The 23790-nt window shown below is 42.1% G+C and overlaps 3 protein-coding genes across 4 annotated transcripts; 1 reads left to right on the top strand and 2 right to left on the bottom strand.

The window, feature by feature from the left end:
* Positions 1-2596: 2596 nt before the first annotated feature.
* On the bottom strand, positions 2597-8997 carry mzt2b (mitotic spindle organizing protein 2B). 2 transcript variants are annotated; one of them, XM_080477441.1, is made up of 5 exons: positions 8904-8992; positions 8593-8781; positions 7537-7697; positions 5090-5227; positions 3415-4059 (listed from the first exon to the last, which is right to left on the bottom strand). In XM_080477441.1, the coding sequence occupies exons 2-5, from the start codon at positions 8766-8768 to the stop codon at positions 3911-3913; spliced, it is 624 nt and encodes a 207-aa protein (XP_080333567.1). In that variant the 5' UTR covers positions 8769-8781; positions 8904-8992; the 3' UTR covers positions 3415-3910. The 2 variants fall into 2 exon arrangements, with proteins under 2 accessions (XP_080333568.1, XP_080333567.1); XM_080477442.1 differs by lacking the exon at positions 5090-5227 and having other exon boundaries at positions 2597-4059; positions 8904-8997.
* Positions 8998-9919: 922 nt separating this feature from the next.
* On the top strand, positions 9920-17581 carry trim23 (tripartite motif containing 23). Its single transcript, XM_080477058.1, has 11 exons — positions 9920-10045; positions 11325-11487; positions 11846-11967; positions 12586-12864; positions 13150-13332; positions 13437-13652; positions 14322-14456; positions 14572-14701; positions 14796-14906; positions 15237-15361; positions 15569-17581. Exons 1-11 carry the CDS (start codon positions 9947-9949, stop codon positions 15746-15748), a joined length of 1743 nt encoding a protein of 580 aa, XP_080333184.1. The 5' UTR covers positions 9920-9946; the 3' UTR covers positions 15749-17581.
* On the bottom strand, positions 17483-23686 carry ppwd1 (peptidylprolyl isomerase domain and WD repeat containing 1). Its single transcript, XM_080477057.1, has 11 exons — positions 23333-23686; positions 23110-23212; positions 22157-22260; positions 21951-22071; positions 21414-21861; positions 21137-21327; positions 20024-20213; positions 19752-19933; positions 19584-19665; positions 19316-19498; positions 17483-18391 (listed from the first exon to the last, which is right to left on the bottom strand). The coding sequence occupies exons 1-11, from the start codon at positions 23463-23465 to the stop codon at positions 18248-18250; spliced, it is 1881 nt and encodes a 626-aa protein (XP_080333183.1). The 5' UTR covers positions 23466-23686; the 3' UTR covers positions 17483-18247.
* Between the last annotated feature and the right edge of the window lie 104 nt (positions 23687-23790).

The raw sequence follows: 23790 nt of genomic DNA, 5'->3' as shown, positions 1-23790 counted from the left end.
CACAAAGCGCTGTGCACAAATTCACACGTGAGCATATGTTGCCTGAGTGAAGGATCGCACTTTGTATTAAATGGAAGACTCTGCATTGGCGATGAAATTCCCTCGTAACAAAATAAACACATCCAAAACGCTGGCGTGCATGGATGCCTATGGAAATCCAAAAAAAGGGGGGACTGGGATGCTTATAGTTTGGGCACACTCGGACCCACACTGGCCCCTGTTGGTCGCGTGGGGGAACTGCAAGTCTGGCAGCAAGTTTGAAGAAATAAATTCCCAGCCGTTTACCTTTGTCAAACACATTTAGGTCCCTCCAAGCAAAACAGTGGAGAGCACCAACAGCTGGTGAGTGTTTATTTTCGGGAAGTGGAGTCAGAGGGGTGTCTGTCTGGGCTTCCTTGATCATGAACCAAAAACGCCATTACCATGACCACTGATAACAGTAGGAATCGTAAACAAGCTAATCACCGAGGGCCTATTTGTATTCTCATTTGTGTTTGCATGCACCGATGTGCACGGGGGAGGCGGGTGCGGAGAGCGAGGACCGGGGAGGGGAAAAGCCGGCGAGGGCGGCGCGTGGAAAGGGTGGAGCGCGCGCGCGAAAGGGTTAAGTTCCCCTCCCCTGGTCGCATGCTGCTTTCCCTTGCTCTGTCAAGCCCCATTAAACCTGCTACACCACAGCAATATGGTGCCATCAATTACAGGCACGCCGCCATCAATGCAGAGCGCAGAGGAGAGGAGAGGAGAGGCAGGAACACATAAACAGGACAAACGGCCACATAAAAGACCTGCAGCTACATAAAGCCCTGGACACACACACACACACACACACACACACACACACACACACACACACACACACACACACACACACACACACACACACACACACACACACACACACACACACACACACACACACACACACACACACACACACACACACACACACACACCTGAATTTTCTGAGTGAAGGTTTGTTTCAAATTCAGACTTGGCTGAGAAAAAGAGAAAAAATGCATGCATTTCACATTCAGTTTCATTCATGACACCTCGTTCACCCTGGTGTGACAACATTAATTGCAGTGTGCTTCTACTGCCCCCCTGTGATGGGAAAGAAAATACACTCCTCTTAGAATAGAGGCACAACAATCAAATTTCAAATCTCCAGTCGTATTTCCACTCCTTGTAGCGATCAGTGGACAGAACAAGAAAAAGGAAAATCAATGAGACCATGGCAGTTAGAGAAAGATCAATAACAGTGAGCATTCTTGACAGTGACACTCACAAATATGTGTCTCGCCCCCGTCACAGAGTCACCCGCGTTTTTCACAAGATCCTGGCAGTATTATCAGCCATTCAACAGAAGGACAGAATAGCGGCTCATTCAGCGGCACACAAAGAAGAACCATTACGCCGAGATCTGCAGGGAGTCGGTGAAAACCAGCAAAGACCAGAAGAAGCCCCTCTGTCCTCACCGGCAGTCTTCAGCCAAACAGCCTGAATGAGACTTTTAGAGAGAGTCACACCAAGCCAAGAAAAGCCAAAGCTGCAGGAAAACTAACATTAAATAACCGTCATGGGTTCAGAAGTTTGTTCAGCAGAGTTGTGTCCATGAAATAATAGTTACTGTAACACAGGGCTAACTTATCCACAGCAGCCTGCTCACACTCGGTTTAGTTCAGTCTTCATCGCTGTAACTTGGGTCTGTCCTAACCAGCATGTCTTTGGATTGTGGGGTGAAGTCAAGAGCGCGATCGAAGAGGACATAACGCGTAGGGTTGATCTTCTGTTACTGCCGAGTGAAACATGCTCGTCTCCCTTTAAAATGCCACCGCCTGCCGTTCTGTTGACATCGGCTCATCATTTTTCAGCAGTTACTGCTGAGTTGCATGTGCGTTCTTCGATCTGCATGAAGGACGGTCTGCACTCGTCGTAGCCTGAGACTTGACCCGTCCAATAAGCCGGGAGCTTATAATTGTCTCGTTTGTCATTTTCGGTGGAGGTGCGTTGCCGACTTAGTTTAACATCTTCACTTGCGGTTCCATGTTTTGTTGGTGACAACAAATCAACTGCTGACTGGACACTTCCCTCTAACCTTTCACTTTGATTGGTTGGTTAATAATACAGTTATTCAGGAGGTGTGACAAAAATCGTATAATTCTAAATACTAAATCGCCGTCGTCTCCCATCTGTTCTCTGTGTGCATAGATGAGTTTTCTTTTCCTCACACAGTCCAGAAACGTACATTTCAGGTTAACTCGAGGCAACAAATCCAGCGTACCTTGCCGTCTCCCGTTGTCAGCTGGGATCGGCTTTAGGGCCCTGCAACCCGAGTCGTATAGAAGCTGGGTGGTTACTAGGACCACATTAAACTGACCACACTGACCAACCTGATTTGAAATTGCGAGCGCGAGCAACAAAACGTACAGCTACTACTTTAAATTCTCCATCTCACTCCCACCTATCACGATCTGTGTGATGCGTCTGGGTTTCTTCACACAACTATTTCTAGTCAGGAATTCCAATCATGTTGGGCTTCATGTTTCTGCTTGCGGGGGAGTCAAATCTTCAGCTCCACAAAAGATGGAATCAGATCCAAGGGAAAAAAAACATCTTTTAATGTGGGATGTGATGTGTGGCCATTTTATCAATATTTTCAGCCAATCAATTCCACTACATTCATTCCAATTTGGTAATAATGAACATAAATTGTCAGACCTACTTGTGTACAGTATATACTGTATGTGTGTGTGTGACATTATGGGGATAAGACGACCTTGAGGGAACTAAAAGTGAGCAGTCATGAGAAATTATTTTGGGTTTTTTTTATAGAGAAGACATGTTGTGAATGTTTGATTGGGGAGTACAGCTCGGCTCAGGAATTTACTATTAATTCACAAAGACAATTCAGTAGTTTTTCTAATTGTTCTAACAGTAACTTCTCACTTTTAAAACTTTATGACCATTTTATTGATATTCTTACCAAATGTTTTACTTTACAAGACTTACTCTGTGAAAAGCACCATATAGTTACCAAATGTTACCACTATTTTTGTCAGTGTAATATTTTGTACGAAGATTTTACCTGGTGTTTTATTTTTTTTAAACTATTTTTTGTAAAAATCTATATTTTCTCAATGTTTTTCCTCAAACTCAATATTTCTTCAAACGTATGTACTGCTTTATTTTCATTTTTTGTTGATCATGTATTATTTTCTTATCCTTACATTTTGAATTCTCCATTGTCTGACAAAGTAATTTACCATCACTTTTTGCAAATACTACATATTAAAGTGTCTTAAATACACAACTTAACATAATTTGGGAGTAAAATATACATACTTGTATCAAAATCTGAAAAGGAGGTGGATCTCCTGAAATTATAATAAAAGAGGCAGAGAATGTGGTCCCTGATGTGTATCATTATTGCATTTATTAAAGATGATAAAAAAAACCTTACACACTCCATACAGACACTGTTAATTCTTAGTAAAAATATTTCTGTCAACTTTCGTTTGTAGTTTAATTTGTTTACATTTTCTCATTGAACCCAGGAAATATTTATATTTTCATTTGATTTCACAAACAACTTTCGTGTCAGGAAACACTGCGCTCTACAAAATACAGATATATTTAGGCGTACATTGAACATCAGTGGGGCTGTTGATGTTATGGGATCATTTAAAGTTGATTTCCGACGGCGGAATTCATCTCATTTAAACCGTTTAATCCATTTAAATTAAAAGGTTTCTGCAAACTTAATATGACTCAACAATAACCTCAAACCCAAAGGGAATTAAAACCAAAGTTTCGCGTCTATATTTTCTCTTAGCATTGGGAACATCCATACACATGAAATAAACGTGAACAAACCTACTTATTTACAAACGCTCTCACGTGGAAGTGAGTCCTATGTGGAGTTTATCTGTGAGGAGGAACTACTGCTGCCTGAGCTTTTGGTCTTCTGCCCTCGAGTGGCGCTGGCCGGCCGCTGCACCCGCTGGCCGGACGCCTCTCGGCTCTTCTCGCCGTGTGCCGCTCCGGATTTACTGCGAACCGCTGCAACATCAACAAATAAAACAAGGACAAGTTTAAAAAAAATAAAAAAATAAAAAAAGTGAGTGCTGTTTCATATTTGTCAGTGGTGATGATGGAGGAGGAAGAGGAAATGAGCAAGAGAAGATGTATTTGATCGTTCCACTGCACAGCTGAGTAAGAACCATAAAGTGGCAAGAAAGTGTCACTTACACCTATGTACTGTGACGTCAGAATGAAAATCTAATCCCTTTGTAAGATTGGTCGACATGCCCAGCATTTATAAAGCAGATTTCCTTTAAAGTTAATAGTAATTCAGTCATGCTGCTTTACATCAGTTGAACACATGATATCGTTGAGTATTGCGGCCATAAATGTGAGTTAAGTCGATTATGCTCATGTCTTTGTGCTTTAAGATGCGTTATTCCAAATAACAGTGTTCTTGTTTTGTCGCTAATCTACATCAGTTGTGCCTTGGCCTCGTTTTTTTTTTATTTCCTAAATCACATGAGCATTTTTGAGGTAGCTTCATACTTTAGTGAGTCGTCTTATTTTTCCAACAAAATATTCTGCCGACCTTGTCACTCAAAGTGACAGGTGACAAAAGGTGGTGTGCATTCAAGGAAGAAGGGCCATTTTCAGAAGAATTCTATTTTCTTATCTATAACAACAGCCCTTAAAAATAAAAACCATGTTTTCCTCTGGGAATTTCACTGAACACGTCACAAATCCCACAGTTGTTGTTTTACTTTCAAGCCACTTTTAAAATAAACCAAAAAGACCAACAGTGCAGTGAATATGTCCACCTGAATGAAACACCCGAGGGCAAACTCTTCCCTTCCAGCCTCCACACGTGCATGCACAGGCACACCCATGCACACCCACAGTTTCCACACATGAGATGAGGAAAGCAAAGCGAAGCCGCTTCCACTCGGCCTCGCTCCGTATGGTCGACACACACCAAACACTTTTGTTTGTGAGCAAGGCAGACAGGCAGGCGGGCGGGCAGGGAGGCAGGTGGCCGTGTGAGGAAACGTTCATGCAGAGGGGGGACCTTGAGCGTGAGGGGAGTTAGTGTCTTGGGGGCCGTGGACGACAATCTTAGTGTTGACCCTCGTGGCCCGGGGCCCCGACGCCGCGGGAGGAGCTGCGGGAGGTTTAGGGCTCTTTCCAGAAACCAAAGAGTCCTCCTCTTCAGAAAACAACACGGGTGAAGAAGATTGAATAGAGTCGGTAGGAAAGAAAAGAAGAAGAAGAAGAAAAAAAAAGCACTGTGACATGCACACAGTGATGATCAGCTTTGGTTCACCTCCAGTTCGGTGTAAAACCTCACTATAGGGTGAAGTAAAGAGGGATTGAGAGTTAGTGAGGGGGAAAGCAGAGAATAAGAAACTTCCCCAGAGAGTGTAGAACTACTACACTGTAGTTAGCTTCAGTCACAGCTTCCACTGGTTTTTATCACTGTTTAATGTTTTAGTAGTAATAGAAAACCTTCACAACTGTAGCACAGCTATACATTAACCCCCGTTTGTAAAAATGTCCTTTTATCCATTTATTTCCCCACATGAATCGCTCTCATATGATTACACTTTTAGACTGAATATCCCCAGTGTCAGCAAAGAGTCATTAAAACACTGTTTTTGTCTATAAAGGTAGCTGTAAGATACAACATTTTAAAATAATTTTTTATTTTCATGCGTTCATGTATTGTTCAGATAGTTCTATTGTTCACACTTTGTTAAAAATCTTAAAACAAAAATGAATGAAAACATTGTTGGAAAAATCGTTTTTTGCTCCTTCTATTAGTAAAATGAACCAAAATAGAAATTCCCCCGATTATTACACATGTAGAACACACTGAGCCAACTTTAGATCAAAAGTCACAATAGAGCAAACGGTTAACACCTCAAGAGGTGCAACTGCCGAGAATTATCCCTTAATTTTCCCATTAACGGCGGAATCAGAAGCTGCGATCCTGATCTAACTACGACGTCGGAGAAGAATTTAAGTGCAAGACTGTGATCGTTTTAGGTGCTGGAAAATGAAAGTGAGAAGCAGAGAAAGAATAAGAAGAGATTTAAAGAAACAATATGATAGTCAAGGTGTCACGACCCTCGGTAATACATGCATACTCCACAAACATTGGTCTCTATGTCACATAATGTGACGGATGCCACCAACATGGAAAAGGACCATATGATGTTAATATATTTCTATTTAGCATGGACTGTGATTTATGCAACGTTACAGATTAGTAATGTTTGGTTTGTTTTCACAGTGCGGTACGTTTTCAGCTGAACTCTTCAAAGAGCCAGATCTGTGAGCCACACACACGACCCAGTTTCTTTCACTCGACGTGGTCGAGGTACGCAACATTTTAAAGGATCAAAACTGTGTACAGCATCTAACAACTCATAATTTTTTTTACTTTCAAACCATTTTTTTCTTCTTCTAAAGAGCCTGCTGAAAGTGACACATTCTGCACTGTGCATCTCCACCAATACCAAGTCCACCTCCGCCTCTGCCCACACAGCACTAAATAAAAGCGTCGTAGAAATCAAAAGGAAGGATGACAACTAATTCCTTCAAACTAAACCTTGAAATGTCTGATTCCCTCAATAAGTCATTCCCACTTCACCATCAAAAAACACAGCGCGTAATTCCCAACACCATCCGCCACCTCGGAGGTAATCTTTGAAACCAATCTCACCTTTGAACCGTCAACCAAGTAACCAAAACAAATTCTTGCACCACTGTAACATTTCCCGTCTCCACTCATTGTCCTCCGTCACAGCAGCTGAAACACTGAGCCAAACCTTTGTCATTTCTCAACTTAAGCACTGGAGGAACAGTTAAGCCTGAAAATTCTTAAAGATACTTGGACACTCTGCTGCCTGACTCAAATTGAGCTCATCACCTCGACAGTCTAGAACCTCCACTGTCCTCCCATTCCTTTCCTCTCCTTCAGAACCCTGCATACCCTCGCCCCAGCCGATCTCAATGACCATCCTTTAACCATACATTCCCCACCCGCAACCTCTGTTTATCTGCTGACCTCCTCTCCACCTCTCTGAGGACCAAGCGCCAGACCATCTCAGTTGCTGCCCCCAAAGTCTAGAACCCTCTCCTCAAATCACTTTACCACTTCAATATTCTGCATCAAAATATCCATGATTTTAGATCTGCCTTTTATGTCTGAAAAGACTGAACTGTTTTATGTATTCTTTGTTCTGTTTATCAGGTTTTAGTAATTCAGTCTGTGAAGCCTCACTGAGCTTTGTTGAAAGCTCCATAAACCAAATGTTTGGGGTTGTTTTTTTTTCCTCTCCTAACTCACAACTACAAATTCTTCTAACCTGGGAAACTCTGCAGAGATATTCAAGCATTTCGGCGCTGAATCACTGCTGGACAAAAGAAAGGACAACTTAACCAACCTCAACATTAGCAGATACCACATCTCGGAGTCCTTCCTGTTGCCCCCCCCAGTCTTCAGACACTAACCTTTAGCCTCTGTGGGTGCTGTGGTCATGCTTGTCGTCTGAGTGGCTGTCGAAGGATCCCCGCCGCAGCTTTCAGCAACCCTCTGGCCTGCACACATCGCCTTCAGAGTCTGGAAAACGGCTTGAGGAGCCACGTTCATCTTCAGCAGATCCACTATGATCCTGGAAGGATGAGAAAGGAGGCAATGAGGTGTAACAACAGTTTCCTTCTGTTAATTCTAAAAAAAAAGGATCAACCTGATTTGTTTGTTATTTTAAATAACTATTAAAAGCAGATTTGTCCCGTTCATTTAACCCCAAAATCGCTGTAAGATGTTTAGATGTTACATCTCATTCTTTAACTCTGTAACAACAGTTTAAAAAAAATAAAAAGTCATGTTTCACAGGGTTAACGTCCATTGAAAATATCAAACTAATACTCTTACACTAAAGTCATGACAAAGTATCTCATACGTTCATCTCATCTCTGCTTTATTACAGTAACTCCCCTCTCTGATACGAGATGTTTTCTGGTTGATGGGTGGCGCAAAGGTTTGCAATCTCGCCTCACAGTAAAGAGGTCCACGTTCAAATACCTGCTCCACACGTGAGGAGTTTGCATGTTCTCCCCATGTGTGCAAGGGTTTTCTCTGAGTATTCCGGTTTCCTCACAGTGTCCAAAAATGTGCATGCCAGTCTAACTGCTGATCAGAAGTGAATGTGAGAGTGTATGGTTGTTTGTTTGCCCTGTGATTGACTGGTGACCTGTCCAGGGTGTGACCTGCCCTGTCCCATAGTAAACACTGAACAAAATGACGAGGTATAGAAGTTGGATGGGTGTTTATGTTCTAGTAGTGCATTGTTTGTCGCCTAGTACCACACAACAAAAGCGTTTCTTTTGCAAGCCTGCATTGGGTGATGAGGCCTTTCTACGTGGAGTTTGCATGGTCTTCCTGAGCATGCATTTTCCCAGGTGCTTTGATTTCCGACAACAATCTGAGGAGAAGCTTGATCATTACATTTATTGTTCTAAAGCGTTCATGTGTTTTAGAAGGTGCACTTATATTTCCCCACTTACTTAAAGACCTCCTGGTCCACGGTGATGCCAGCAGCTTGGGTCAACTCGAACAGCTCCATTTCTTCCACATTGAGCACTTTCTTCTTCTTCATGGCATATTTCTGCACGTTACTGGAGACCACCAGAGCTGGAGAGTCTGGAGCCGAGGGCACCGCTGGGTGTGGAGGCTGAGACATCGCGGACCTGCAGCTACATAGGGACAACATGCACGGCTAAATGAAACATCCCCCCAACCTCATCATCAACAGACAATAATATAACTGAATTACGATCTTATACATGTTCAACATGACGAATACACAGATAATTACCGTTAAAGAGCAACGATGAAGGTTTTTCATCCACAAGTCCCTGTTCCGATCTGTTCAGACGCGCCAAACTTACGTCATCAAGCAAAGACGTTTCGCAGTGCATCATGGGGTTTGTAGTCACAACATGTCTCAAACGTTGCTTTCTTTACGCTTCCTGTGCTCCTTTAGCCTCACTAAAGTATTCAAATACACCTTGCGCATTGTTATGAAACTGAATGTGGCTAGATAAATTTATTCTGTAATAATTTCATTTGGGTGTTTCGAAATATTTAAATCTATTTATTTATTAATTTATTGGTTTATTGCTTTATTTACTGGTTTGCTCATTGTTGTTTATAAAACTATGGCCCAATCAGCTGTTTTAGTTATACTACAGCTTGTTCGTTATGATCTTTGAATGTTAGAAGAGTTTGATGACCTTCTAGGAGCCAGTAAGAAGAAATACATTTTGGATAAACACCTCTCTGCCAGTTTACCTCTACTAGGAGGGATATGCTTTGATTGATTTTGGTTGGTTGGTTGGTTGGTTAGCATAACTCATAAAAGTGAGGAGAGATTTGGATAAAAACTGGCAGGCTAACAGATAATGGAATAAGGAAAGTGTGATTTTACTTTTTGTGTGGTCCAGAGGATATTCTCAGCTGACTGAGGCCGAACACCTACACACTCTCTATTCTGCACATTAGATCTCAAAAGTTGTGTAATTTTTTACCTTTGCTGGTATTGTTTCATATATTTCAGACTTTGACTTTTTGCGAATTGGCAAATAATGGAATTAATCTTTACTTCTGAGTGGAGAATGTTCTTTAAGGCTTTGATTATTTTTGAAAATGTAAAATCTTTCTTTCTTTCTTTCTTTCTTTCTTTCTTTCTTTCTTTCTTTCTTTCTTTCTTTCTTTCTTTCTTTCTTTCTTTCTTTCTTTCTTTCTTTCTTTCTTTCTTTCTTTCTTTCTTTCTTTCTTTCTTTCTTTCTCCGAGCCGGAAGTGCTCGGGCTGGCTCATGCTCCTGCGCATGCGCGGGTCTATGCGCCGTTGCCCCCACAATGGCCGCCGCTGCAGCAGGAATAAACAAGCAGGGCGCCGGAGCGACGATGGAGCCGTGTATCCGACACGGGAGGGGCGCGAGTGGAAACACCGTTAAGGTTGTAAACTTTTAGTCAACACTATCACTTGGCTTATGGTGGCGATGCTCGTGCTGTTGCGTTACATGAAGGATCGGCTGCAGGCTCGCCTTCGTGGCTCATGTTTTTTTTTTAAAGCCGCTGCGTCGGCGTTGGTGCAGATTGATGCCAAACATGAATCTAGACGCGATTTCTGCTGCTTGTCATGGCTGCATCGCGGCACAGCGTTTGCTTGCTGATTGTTATGATAATCTCAGTCGTGTGTGCGTCTTCGCCCCCAGTGCTGGTGTCTGCGTTTGCAGAGTGCTAACAGAGCTCGAGCTCCTTCATGCTCGTTGGCGTCCGCGCAGGTTTTTTTGGCTCACTGCAGCGTGCGTGTGCGCGGCCACGTGCAGGCAAAGCTCAGTAATGTGATTTATAAGTCTGAAGCTGGATGTGTTTATCACACGATTGCACAGAAATCAGGAGGTAAAAACTGCGTCTTCGTGTTGCGCATCAACTTGGCTGCGCCTGTTCCTGCCACTCCATAACAATATCTCGTGCTGTTGTTGATAAAACAGAAGCATCATAGTGATGACTCGTTAGTGATCTTATTATGAAACATGATTTATTTGTATTGGCCAATAATTTAAACACAGCTGGAAGTTTTTTTCCAAGGTTAGTAATGCTTTGGTGTGAATAATCATTTACGTCCAAAGCCTGCAAATTTTCCAACGTTTTATTTATTTTTGAAGTCGCTTTTATTAATTCCTTGGCTGAAGACAGAAATCCCAATACATGTCACTTCATTTGAGGCACAGATCCATAATGTTTGGGAAATTTGGCATTTATTTGTTTGACCTTGTGACTTCAGAAATGTTGAGGATCTCATTTGTTGGAATTGGTATTTTATTGTTGATGCACCTTTGATAGTGTGTATTGTGTGGTTCTGTTTGCAATTCTGCTCGAGTTATATGGAAAACATTCCTCTGAAATATGTTCATGTCTGTTTCCAAAAGCTGCCAGTGTTCACATCCAAAATATATTCAGTTTATCCTCATGTAGGACTGATTAAAACAAAGTATATACACATTGTAGGCAGGAATATGTTTTTTCCCAAACAGAGAAATAACACACAATAGCAGAGATCTAAAATAAAAAAATCATTCAAAATGTTGCATAATCAGCAGCTGTAATCTGTCACATGATCTTCAATATTCAGTTGGTTTGATTGCATAATGTGCAGTTAAATAAATCAGTCCTGTCTGAGCAGCAGTGACGGACACAAGCAGCTCATCAAGTGAACCGGTCTCATTCCCAGGTGCTGGAGTGTGGCGTGTGCGAGGACGTCTTCTCCCTCCAGGGAGACAAAGTCCCTCGTCTGTTGCTCTGCGGCCACACGGTGTGCCATGACTGTCTCACCCGGTTGCCCCTCCACGGCAGAGCGGTCCGCTGCCCCTTCGACAGACAGGTCACCGAACTGGGTGAGTGAACAGCTTTCTGCATCATAAATACATGGGTTGTCGTGGCTAGAAAATATATATTGCTCAGATTCTTTCAAGTATAATGATTTGCACCTGTGAACTGTACGGAGAGAAAATATAGGAGAAGGCTGAGTGCATTGAATAAGGTCCCTCAGCAGTCTAAATCTAAATGGTAAAAGCAACTGTGCCCTGCATGAATAATTAACCTCATAAAATAGAAACATTTAAAGCCTGATCTTAGCAATTATTTTGGTGCGTGACTGCGTCATACAATAAAGGGCTTATCTTGTTTTTGGCCAGAGTACAGTTGTACCGCTTTCCTTCTGGTTAGTAAGTGTGTTTCCTCTCATCTGCTCAGGGGACTCCGGAGTTTGGGGCTTAAAGAAGAACTTTGCTCTGCTTGAACTCTTGGAGCGTCTTCAAAATGGAGCAACGAACCAGTCAGGAATGGCAGAGGATGCCCTGAAAGGCATGGGAGAAGTAAGTCAGCTCAGATGTGCTTTTTCTGAACCGTAGCGATGGAATAAAAACACTGAAGCACTGGGGTACTTTCCCAATTACACATACAGTGGTTCCATGATCTCCAGGATAAGCATTATGGAGAAATCAATGGGGTGTCTGGATATTACTTCTTTGAAATGAGCATGTCTAAAACTATTTATCAATAAAGACTAAAAACACTTTATGCTTCTCTATTTTACTGCCAGTTGATCAGAAGAAGTTTGTCAGAGTTACTTTATAGAGATTCACTTTAATTTATTTCTTCTTTTACAAAGGAGAAAACACATTTTCAACAAATCTGCATTTTATTCATACCCAGAAGTGTTATTTCTGCCCCATACCTGGGAGGAAAGAAATCACTTCTTTACTTGAAGCAATTATAGCAACTTCTTAAAGTCAGTGAAATTTATAAAATTACCTTTATCTTTTTGATTTAAACAATACTCATATAACCTGCATGGCATCAATCAACCACACCTAATTTAATGGGACTTGTTGAAGCTCTGATCAAGCGGCTCTGCATTATTGTCTACATGTATTATTGTCATTCTCACTCTATTGTCCCCCCCCCGATTCACACGCGTTCTGATCTCCTAGTGTATAATCCGGTGTGACGAGGACGAGAGTCACACCGCCTCCATGTACTGCACCGTGTGTGCCACCCACCTGTGTGCCGAGTGCTCCCAGCTCACCCACTCCACTCGCACCCTGGCCAAACACCGCCGGGTGCCGCTGGCCGACAAGCCCCACGAGAAGACCCTCTGCCCGCAGCACCAGGTCCACGCCATCGAGTTTGTGTGTCTGGAGGAGGCTTGTCAGTCGGGCCCACTCATGTGCTGCGTGTGCAAGGAGTACGGCAAGCACCAGGGACACAAGGTACCTCAGAGAATCAATAGGTTCAGGTGAAAGTGATCAGTACACGTCACCATTTCCCTGAAGTAAAGAATTCAGGAACCGATGACAAAAACACCTGAGATAACCTAACGACATGCAGACTGTTCTTATAAAGGGAAACCTGCATTTATTTTAATCTGTTGATAATTTCAGTGCTGTTACTACTACAAGTATTGGCATTACTGTTGTGCTTTACTTACAACACTAATCATCCATCGCCGTCTAAGAGACACGGGAGGTCAAGAATTCCTCTACTTTCCTTTCCAGCATGCTGTTCTTGAGACCGAAGCCAATCAGATCCGTGCATCCATTCTGGACATGGCCCACTGCATCCGCACCTTCACAGACGAGGTGTCCGAGTACTCGAGGAAGCTGGTTGGCATTGTGCAGCAAATAGAAGGCGGCGAGCAGATAGTAGAGGACGGAGTAGGCATGGCACATACGGAACATGTAAGACGACAAATCGCACTTCTCTCTCTCTCTCTCTCTCTCTCTCTTTAAAAAAAAAAAGAGCACGATTTATCATGATGATGTTGTTCGAATCGGCTCACCAGGTTCCCGGCACAGCGGAGAGCGCACGCTCCTGTGTTCGAGCTTATTTTGCCGACCTGCACGAGACCCTGTGTCGGCAGGAGGAGATGGCGTTGAGCGTGGTGGACGCTCATGTCAGAGAGAGGCTGATCTGGCTGAGGCAGCAGCAGGAGGACATGACCATCCTGCTGTCTCAGGTCTCCACCGCCTGCCTACACTGTGAGAAAACGCTTCAGCAGGTGAGACATGGAGGAACAGCGAGCTCTGCTGCGTTTCATAAAGCTGCTTTAAAACGGTCAGATGGACAGATCTGTGACGCAGTGTTAGGTGACACAAGTCTTTGAGTAAATATATATATTTTTTGTTTTTACTGCTATTAAGTATTTGAAATTCACTGCAGCTATTGTATTTCGAACAGTCTGTCAGTGTGAATGTGTCGCAAAGACACTCGTCTGTCTGCATAGAATATTTTTCAATTAAAATAAATCAAAACAATTACAACAGAAGCCGGCAGAATTCAGGTGAAACTGAAACTCACAGACTGTATATTGGGAAGAAATTTAAGATTGAAGTTGATTAAGAAAACACAAGAAACTATAAAGAAAAGTAGAAATTCTACCCAAACAGTACAAAGATTCTCGCCTCTTAAAATTCTCAAAAAGCATCTAAACATTCTTAATCTGCCTTGTCTTTCCGTTTATTGCTTCACTTAATTAATCTTGTATTACATTGATTAACTTCCTGTATGGCGATGGAAACGTAAGCGATAATTCACCAGTAAGGAAAACCTAAAAGTAGAGGCAGCGTGTCCCAGATTTACAGTATCTTGTTAATCGTAATCTGACATCTTCATCCAGTTTCATGTCGGCCGTTGGGTCTGAATATGCGCTAAATCCTCTCTGCTGCAGGACGACTGCAGAGTTGTGCTGGCCAAGCAGGAGATCAACTGTCTGCTGGAGACGCTTCAGAAGCAGCAGCATCAGTTCACGGAGCTGGCGGATCACATTCAGCTGGATGCTGGCATCCCCGTCACCTTCACTAAGGTACACACCGACCCTGCAGTCACACGTGGACATCTGCATGACGCCATCTGTCAGGGATGATGTGAAAACGGCCCACATACGCTCTGATTGGCAATGATCCCTCACCCTTTTTCAGGACAACCGGGTCCACATTGGTCCAAAGATGGAGATCCGTGTCGTGACTCTTGGGCTCGACGGAGCCGGAAAAACCACAATCCTCTTCAAGTTGAAACAGGATGAGTTCATGCAGCCCATCCCAACCATTGGTAAATGCATCAATGTACATCTATCAGTTCACTTCTGCTAATTCGTAATAGTCGCTTTAAAACTTGATTCTACTTTTCCTTTTTCTTTTGAAAGGTTTCAATGTGGAGACGGTTGAATACAAGAACTTAAAATTCACCATTTGGGACGTGGGTGGAAAACATAAGCTCAGACCGCTGTGGAAACACTATTATCTGAATACTCAGGGTATGTTCTGCGCTTGGCCGAATGTGTTTTAATGTCTTTTAACGTGTTCCATCATGTGTCTCGATAGACACTGACGTATAAAATGTATAATTATTGACATACTTTATTCATTGTGTTCATGATACTGGAGTGAGTTTAACCCACTAATGTGGCATTTAAATAAAACAACCCCTCGGTAAAGATTTGTGGAATCCACTATAATAATAAAAAAATAGCAGCTTAGCATTTGTTGTCCTACTTTTTCAAGCGAGTCTTCAATATCTTGAGTTAAAGATATGTTTGAGTATGAGATGTTTCCCTCCCACTGACCCTGGTCCTGCTTGTGTGCAGCCGTGGTGTTTGTGATCGACAGCTGCCACAGGGACAGACTCATGGAGGCGCACAGTGAGCTCGCCAAACTACTGACAGAAAAGGAGCTGCGGGACGCCTTGTTGCTCATATTTGCAAACAAGCAGGTACTAAAGAGACTGTTCAGAACCTTTCCCACATGTTTGTGTAAACCGGCGGGTGTTCAGGCGTACTTGACGTTGACCTCTTTATGTGTCTTGTGAAGCATTTTAGATCACAGGGATTGGAATTTGAAAAAACAAACAAACAACAAATTAATTAAATAAAACAAAAGCTGCCGTTGGTCATTAGCTGGTCCGTGGTTTGTTCTGCAGGACGTCCCCGGTGTCGTGTCGGTGGAGGAGATGACGGAGCTGCTGAGCCTTCACAAGCTGTGCTGTGGGAGGAGCTGGCACATTCAGGGCTGCGACGCCCGCAGCGGGATGGGCCTCCACGAGGGGCTGGACTGGCTGTCCAGACAGCTGGTGGCTGCTGGCGTCCTGGATGTCGCCTAAAACAAAAGGACCCCCCCCCCCCCCGTCCACAGAGACTCTCTCCCCCTCCCCGTCCCCCTCCAGCCGAACCCAAACCCCAGCCTCTTGAGCCTGAAACCCTCTGGACATGGACGTACTGGCCGAGCTGCGGCTTTGAGCCAAAAGCTCCTCATCGTTTCTTCTTCGCGCACCAAAGTGAGCAAAGAAAAAGCAAGACGTAAAAACGTTCCCGAACTTCACTGAATCAGAAAAAAAAAAAAGAGTTTTCAAAAGGTACAATATGTAAGATTTTAGTGAAGCCACTTGAGTAGGGTTGGTGAGTCGGTATCCCGGTTTGTGCTTATATTTCTTCTATCAGTGTTAAACTCCATTTCTGTTGGCCTGAGACCAAACCAGGCTCTCTGCAAGACGCCGCTCAGACTGGGCTTACTTCCCGGATGCTGTTGGGATTATTTAAAAACAGAAATTCTGTAAGTTATGGAGTTAACTTTCAGTTTTACACAACGTCCGACAGCATAAAAAGATGCAACAGTGTTTTCCCTGTAATTATATTTGTCTGATTTAAGACGGCAACAGAAATTCTGTCTTAACAATTTCGTAGCTCGTTTCCTTTGTTCCAATGCGCTCTGTAGTTTTTCTTTAAAGGTGTCCACACCATCTCATGCTATTAAGTGGTGTTAATGTCTGCGGGTCAGATTGCTTCTACAGACATAACCAGAGGCCATGTTTTGATGTTTTGAACAGTTTTAGGAGAAAAGCTTACACATTGTACCTTTTAAACCCGTCGTACTCGCCACACGAGCCAAATTAACCCCAGAGCTCCTAAAAATCTGAGTTAGGGATTACAGACTCCTCGCCTGCGGTGGCCTACGAGCTCTCACTTCCTCCACTTTTTTTTTTCTCTCTCTGCTTTGTAACTTGTTTCCAGGACACAGGCTGTTTAATCTAGAGTTCATAGCTTTTTGACTTTGGTCCAGTTAAGTGTTAGAAATGCTCCTCGTGCCCCCCCCCGACAGAGTGGTCTGTATCTGTACTTTCTCCACACGTTGACTCGTCCTAACCAGCTTTAAATGTGACAGTAGAAGCCGAGTGGTTCATGTTTCAATGGTAGAACCATCTTTGCACCTCTTAGTTGATTCAGTAAGTTTATAGACGCTCCCTTGAGAACGGAACCAGTTTTAACATTTGTAGGGACGGGAGAGAAACACGGCTGTGGGCTTGAATGAATGAAACTGATGGCCAAATGTTCAGACTTTGCCTTGTCAACTAATGTAAGCAATATCGGCTGATGTTTCATTGGGTCTTTAACTTATCTTTTGTTTTTTTGTAAAGTGTGTGAACCTATTTAATGATGCAGCTGGTCTTGAAATGGCACACAGGTCAGGTTTTAGGTTTGAATGTAGAGGGGGGGTTTTTTTGTTCCAGATTGAACTGTTTACTGAACTTATTTATGAGTGGGAACGTTACTTGGATACAAAGGCTATTGCGGTGAACATCTATTATTTTTTATTTTTTAATTGAACGCACCGATTCTGCCTCCGTTTTGTGGAGTGTCTTGCACGCAGAAATCGTCGTATGCACTCAAGTCTGCTGCCTCACTACCAGTTTTCATTTGGGCGCAAATGAACTATCTGCTGTTTTCTTAGTAGACCGAGTATTAACCTCACTGCAAAAAAATAAAACTAAACAACGTATAAATAAATAAAATGTCTTGTGAAACTATTCCTATATAAGTATCTGACACAAGTCCTGTTTAGCTGTTTGAACTGGTACACCTTTAATCAGCCTTTCAGTGAAACTGTAATGTGAAACTTAGTGAAACATTAAACCCGACGCTGACACTACTCGTCTTGTTATCAAGGAACTATTATTTGAGTTATTCATTGCTATGTAATGTTCACCATTTGTATCTATGTATAGAAATACAAATATTAAAAAAAAAAATGCACGTATTAAATCAGAAAAAACAAAAAAAAAAAGCCTTTCAACATTTAGTGAGAACATTTCCATTTGTTTTTTGAAACGTAGAAGCACAATGCGCATCAACGCCTTTGTTACCGGTGGACTTGATAATGGCTTTTGTAAATTATACATAATGTGATGCTGTAAAATAAACTAATTGACCTCATTCGTCTGGAAGTTGGTACTTTCTTCTTTTAAATAATGGGCCGATTATTGCCCATAAATTCCTTCCATAATTAAACACAAAATTCAATCAAACGCCACAATGTTTGCGGAGCTTTCCAGTGGATGTCACTGGAGTTTGCCATGAATGCAACGTAAATTCAAACCAGATGGTGGTATGGATTGGAGAAATGTTCTCATAAACCCCCCCAAAATTTAAATAAAACAAAGTCAGAAACCATTTGGGTGCATCGACATCGTTTATGTAAAAATATCTAAAATGGTCGGTGAGCAATATGTTGTGAAATCTCCATTACAACCACATTCAGAGTTTAGTTTTCACAAGTCTATTTGATTTAAAAAAAAAAAAAAAAAAGACATCATGGAGACATACAACTACTTAACGGTGATGTTGATGATGCTGATGTCTTCGTACGGTTTGTCAGTCTTCGGGTTCACTTTCATGTTGGAGATCCTCTGCACGGCCTCCATGCCTTTTGTGCACCGTCCAAACACGGTGTGCTTGTTATCGAGCCAAGGCTGCACAACACAAAACACAAGGCGGTGGTCAGAAAGCTGCACGTCGGCTCCATCCTCATGTCTCTTGTATACAGGCTGCATCAGTATCATCAAAACACAATTCTGGCCTTTTCCGTTGTTTTTTTTTTTTTTTGGTTTGTTTGTTTGTTGTTAATCCAGTGAGCCCAGCACCCACCGTCACACCTTACAGGGTTTTGATACCTTCAAAGGGAATCGCGACAAAAACAAGTTTGGAAACCACTAATGAACCATTTTGACGAATCTATTTCACAAGTTAAAATTTACATCGGCTAACACCTAAATTAAGTCGCGACATGATAATTAGGTGCAAAATTGATTCCACCATTCTTCATGCAGTGTGAGGAGACGCTTTAATTTGGTATTAAGAGCTATAATTGGGAGACGTGCAAATTCACACGTGTATATAGTTGTGCGGTTTTTATATGTGACGTGTTAAATGGAATCTGTGGAGCATACGAATTTGTGTCCTACAGCTATGTTTGTAATTGTGTATTTACTCATTTAAAAACTCATCTGTACCTTCAAACTTACTAGATAGAATACAATGTCTATGTTGTCAACTGGGGCTTCATGTCTGGAGCAGCTGTTGCTCAGCTGGTAGAGTGGTCTTTCAATCGGAACGTTGCAAGTTGGTTTTAAAGAATTTCCCTCTGTGATTAATAAAGTATTTCTATTCACAATAGAATAGAAAATCACAATATTAATTGTTACTCTGCACTTCTATTAACTAGTACTACATGTTTATTATTATTCTATACACGTCTGCTATTTCCCCAGTGAGCTTTAATTGCATTGTACTTTTAATATTGTTTGATAAAACACACTTATCTTGATTTGTGTAATCTTAAAAGTATTTTATTGTGATCCCAAATTTTCACACAGCTCTTTACGGAGGTCACTTACCGTGGGAACCACAGTGATGAAAAACTGTGAGCCGTTGGTGCCGGGGCCACCATTCGCCATACTGAGTGTGTACGGGCGGTCGTGTCTCAGCGTGGCGTGGAACTCGTCCTCAAACTCCCCTCCCCAGATACTCTCTCCCCCCATGCCCGTGCCTGTGGGGTCACCTGTCTGAATCATGAAACCCTGCACACAAGTAGAGGCGGAGATTAGGTGACAAATTTTCCTCAACCGAGTATTTATTCCACCTTCTTTTAATGAGAAGATTTACCTTGATGACTCGGTGGAAAATGTGGCTATTGTAGTAGCCGTTCCTGCTGTGCACACAGAAGTTCTCCACTGTTTTCGGGCACCTGGAAACATAAAAACAGTAAATCTGTGCTCTCAGTCACGGAGAGGACTTCTGAACAAAGCGACCGTGTTCATGCTGTGAACGTACTCCACAGGGAACAACTTGATGTGGATGTCTCCCATCGTGGTGTGGATGATGGCGCTGTCAGAGACTCTCTTGGGACCCTCAGCCTGCGTGGCGGCCATCACCTCTTCCTTCGAGGGCTTTTCGTTAAAGATGTCTCTGTCTGAATCCGCACTCTTTGTGTCCTCTGGTTCTCTTTTTGTAAACTTCGGAGAAAGACGAAGACGCACTTAAAAATACACCAAACGCAAAAGACGCAAGGTGTCAACCTAAAAACGAAAGTCATGCCATCTCACCATGTAGAAGCGGTTCTTCTTAAATGCGGTGCAGAAGATGGTGGGGTCGGGCTCCACGTTGTCTAAGGCAGGATTGTCGGAGGCTTTCATTTCTATGGTGGGCGCCACATTCATGGCCTTTGCCACGCCCTGGAACAGGCTCAGCTGAACCACACGGATGTTCTCCAGCTTCCCGAGGATCCGCACGCATCTGAGTTGGGGGCAGAGAAAAAGTCAAAGAACTGTCTTCTTCCTGTTGTCTGGGCTTCCAGATCTCTCTCTGCACCTTTTAACAGGGATCACCTTCAATATCGATTGTGTTGTTCTTTGTCTGGTTCTTTTCTCTCTCTTTACTATTCCAAAAACAATGAATGGTCAGAGCTGATGTTCACCTGAGTCTGGTTCCACTGGCGGTTTCTTCTTGTTACAATCCATTTTACTTTCTCTCCACTCTCGTCTGTGCTGCTCAGGAGGAATTGTTTGGATTCTCTATATTTTACTTGAATGTCACGAAAATATTTTGTCGTAGTTATTACATTATAATTAAATCAGAATTTAATTTTAATTGTTTTGAAGTTGTCCAGTTGTGTCTGGATTTATAACTCATAAAGTAGGAATAACTGAGTTGTTCCAATTGATCAATGCAATTTAGAAAATAGTGAGGAAAGCTGCTTTTGTGGAAGGAAGTTGGAGTAGAAATATGAGACGATCTTGTATTTCATTTACAAAAACACTGGAACTTCATACTCATGAGCAACACTATAGCAGAACTTTAAAAATCCTTAAATTTGTTACGGTAAATAAAATGAAACTCTGTAAAAACAGCACCTCATTAAATCAGTACTTACAAAACTATGTTCAATCATATTATAATTTCCAGTCAGAGTTGTTTGTGTTCAAACTTTGAATTTCAACGATAGAACTTCAAAAAGCATCTCTGCATTCTAACTTCAGACAACAACTAAAGTACAATGAATTTGTTTTATTATTTATCAATGATCAAGAGATATATGAACAATTAGTTCATAAAAATGAGACAAAACGAGAGGAAAATGCATCTTTCAGTTCATTAAGCCATTAATGAGTTTCCTGAGGTAATTGTTTGTTTATATACACTGATTTATTTGAGCATACCTGTTGGTTTCCACATTGATGACCTTGATGCCCAGCATGGTTCCGTACAGCACAAAGTGGCCCGTCTCATCAAAGATGATGTTGGTCAATCGGATGCCATCCACCTTCTCCAGTTCTCTCTCCACAGCCATTCGTCTCCCAAACTCCATGTCAGGCAGCTGCTGCCTCATTTGCTGCAACTCTGTGAACATCTGATGTGTGAAACAAGTGTGATGAGCAACACATGGAAGTCACAGCGTTAACTCAGATCCATGCTGAGAAATTGAAGAAAACTTACCGTCAACGACTCGTCGAACACCCTCATCAGTTTTCCAGTGAGGAAACGGAAGATCCGGACTTTTCTATCAGAGGCAATGGTGGCCATTTTCTTTCCCTCGGCGGAGAAAGCAAGGCTGGTGGGGTAGGTTTTATGTTTGGCAAATTCATACAAGTCTGTGTCTGTTTTGTATTGCCAATGCACATTTTTAGGGAACCGGAATTCATTCGGAAGGCCAGTCCAGTACTCCAGCATGCCTGCTTTGTCAGCAGACACAATGACTCTGAATTTGGGATTCAGGCGAATTTGGGACAATGGCGAGGCATGCATTTTGTCAAAGACGTGGAGAGGATTGTTGCTGCCCCTTCCATCATAGACGAAAATCTTCCCTGTCGATTTTTCTGAACAGGCCACTGTGGAAATGGCATCTCCAGGATTGTAGATCCACTCAGACTGGCCCGGGTGAAAGCTGAAAGAAGAGAGAAAAAAACAGCATAAGATACTGAGACACTTCGTAAACAGCCATGAATGAAAGAACATTTCGGATTTTGGCCGTACCCTAGTTTCAGCATATTGATCATGTCAAAGTTAACCACATCAAATACTTTCATGGCCTGATCGTCACCAACTGAACAGAGAAGGGCCCCTTCAGCACTGACCGCAATGCTTTCCATCACACCTGTGCACAAAAAGAAAAACATCTTCTCAGTCAATGTTCTTCAAATTTCTTTTTTTTCTTTTAAATAGTAAATTAAAAATCCTACCGAGATGACTTCTGAAGTGTTTCACAAACTCTATTCCCTCATCCTCCTTCTTCTTCCAAAACTTGACGTGACCATCCTGACTGGCTGTGATGATGAAGTCTGTCCTGAAATGGAAGAATAGTTTCTGATTAAAAAATTTTAATTCACAAAGAGTTCTCAGCACATACTGAGAAGGGCTGCACAATCAACATCAGCAATTATTAAACATCTTTTACACTTTTCTTTCATATCTAAAATTCTGAATGCACTGTGCATGCAGACATAACATATTGCAGTTCAGTCTTTGCGAATGATGATATGGTGATAATGACAAATTTGTGACATGTCATGAAGTCCATGATAACTGTCAAAGCTTTGACAGTTTTCATGGACATGTTGAATGTTAAAACAAAACGAATATCAGATTTTGTTTTTCAGATTTCTTAAAACAATGACAGAGTATTTACTCAAGAAATAATAATAATTACTATCAGTAATCCTGACATTAGTGTGTAAGCCGTACTCAGGTGAAGTTTGTTCCACAGGTCAGGAGTGTATAAACTATAAGCTGCTTCACTTACAGGGAAATGTGAATGCACTCTAAACGTCTTAACGAGTACCTCAAGGGTTTGGATCTTTCATGTGCTACAAGTAAATCTGAGATGTTTTCAGGCCCAAGAAGATTATTCAAAGCTTTATAGACAAGAAGTAAGATTTTGAAGTCAATCCTTTGACACACAGGCAGCCAGTGCAGAGATTGAAGCTCACGTGTAACCCTCTTTGGGTTGTTGAAGATATATCTCTGATCATGCAAATTTGGCTCTGTAATTAATTGCATCATTACCTAGTTTATTCATACTAATATATGTGCAATATTTGCAATGTCTATTAAAAAAAGTTTTAAATAATGAATGATCATGTGCAAAGTAACCCCACAGGGACAGAGTGCAGTTTGCATGTAGAGTGTGACTTACTTAGAGCAGACTAAGTGTGTGATGACATCTCTGTGCATATAACTCCGCTCATACATCGCAGCTGACGGCAGGTTGTCCAGATAGACCCGCTCAAACTCGAGCACTGAAGAAGACACAAACGACACAAAGTTGGCGCGGCTGCGGAGGTTAGCCCTGCTAGCGTCAGTTAGCATGAGTCAAAGATTGTCAATAAAAGTGGCACATTCGCTCTTGTAAAACACACCTTTTCTTTTCTTGGCCGTTGTGGCTTCACTGGGCATGGGCCCGACCCACTCGGTATCCTCTTCCTCGGCGTCTCCATCCTGAGAATCCTCAGCTTTCCGTTTGAGCTCCACATTGTTTTCAGCCTCCGCCATTGCTGCAACACCTCAGTGCGCGGTCCTTTCCTTGGTACAAGTACTTCCGTTTGCTTACGAGGCCTCTATTCAATTCAAAATTTGCAATAAAAACATGAAAGTAGTATTTATAATTCACAGAATTTCTTTTCTATTTTTCTCTTTTCAGGCTACACACAATTATCCGAGTTTAAAGGCAGTGTTTTATTTTTTTTTATTTTTCGCCATTTTTGTTTTTGCCTATTTGTTTCTGAGGGACCGTTTTCACAGAACACTTGGAGTAAACCAAAATCCCCTTTAAGGGATGTAGAAATTATTTTCTGTATTTTCTTTGTCAGTAGGTGTC

The sequence above is a fragment of the Lipophrys pholis genome, assembly GCF_963383615.2.
Source record: "Lipophrys pholis genome assembly, chromosome: 12".
In the NCBI taxonomy this organism is placed as follows: domain Eukaryota; kingdom Metazoa; phylum Chordata; class Actinopteri; order Blenniiformes; family Blenniidae; genus Lipophrys; species Lipophrys pholis.
The sequence above is the reverse complement of the archived record's forward strand: the minus strand, read 5'-3'. Positions and strand labels throughout refer to the sequence as shown.

Excerpts from the sequence above, each read along its gene's own strand:
- mzt2b (XM_080477441.1), bottom strand. The coding sequence starts at position 8,768 with ATGTCTCAGCCTCCACACCCAGCGGTGCCCTCGGCTCCAGACTCTCCA. Across the intron at positions 7,698-8,592 it reads GTGGACCAGGAGGTCTTTAA|GATCATAGTGGATCTGCTGA; the intron begins GTAAGTGGGGAA and ends TCATCCTTCCAG. Across the intron at positions 4,060-5,089 it reads TAACTCCCCTCACGCTCAAG|CGGTTCGCAGTAAATCCGGA; the intron begins GTCCCCCCTCTG and ends TTGATGTTGCAG.
- trim23 (XM_080477058.1), top strand. The coding sequence starts at position 9,947 with ATGGCCGCCGCTGCAGCAGGAATAAACAAGCAGGGCGCCGGAGCGACG. Across the intron at positions 14,702-14,795 it reads GCAGCCCATCCCAACCATTG|GTTTCAATGTGGAGACGGTT; the intron begins GTAAATGCATCA and ends TTCTTTTGAAAG. Across the intron at positions 15,362-15,568 it reads TCATATTTGCAAACAAGCAG|GACGTCCCCGGTGTCGTGTC; the intron begins GTACTAAAGAGA and ends TTTGTTCTGCAG.
- ppwd1 (XM_080477057.1), bottom strand. The coding sequence starts at position 23,465 with ATGGCGGAGGCTGAAAACAATGTGGAGCTCAAACGGAAAGCTGAGGAT. Across the intron at positions 23,213-23,332 it reads AACGGCCAAGAAAAGAAAAG|TGCTCGAGTTTGAGCGGGTC; the intron begins GTGTGTTTTACA and ends TGTCTTCTTCAG. Across the intron at positions 21,328-21,413 it reads TGTTCGACGAGTCGTTGACG|ATGTTCACAGAGTTGCAGCA; the intron begins GTAAGTTTTCTT and ends TTCACACATCAG.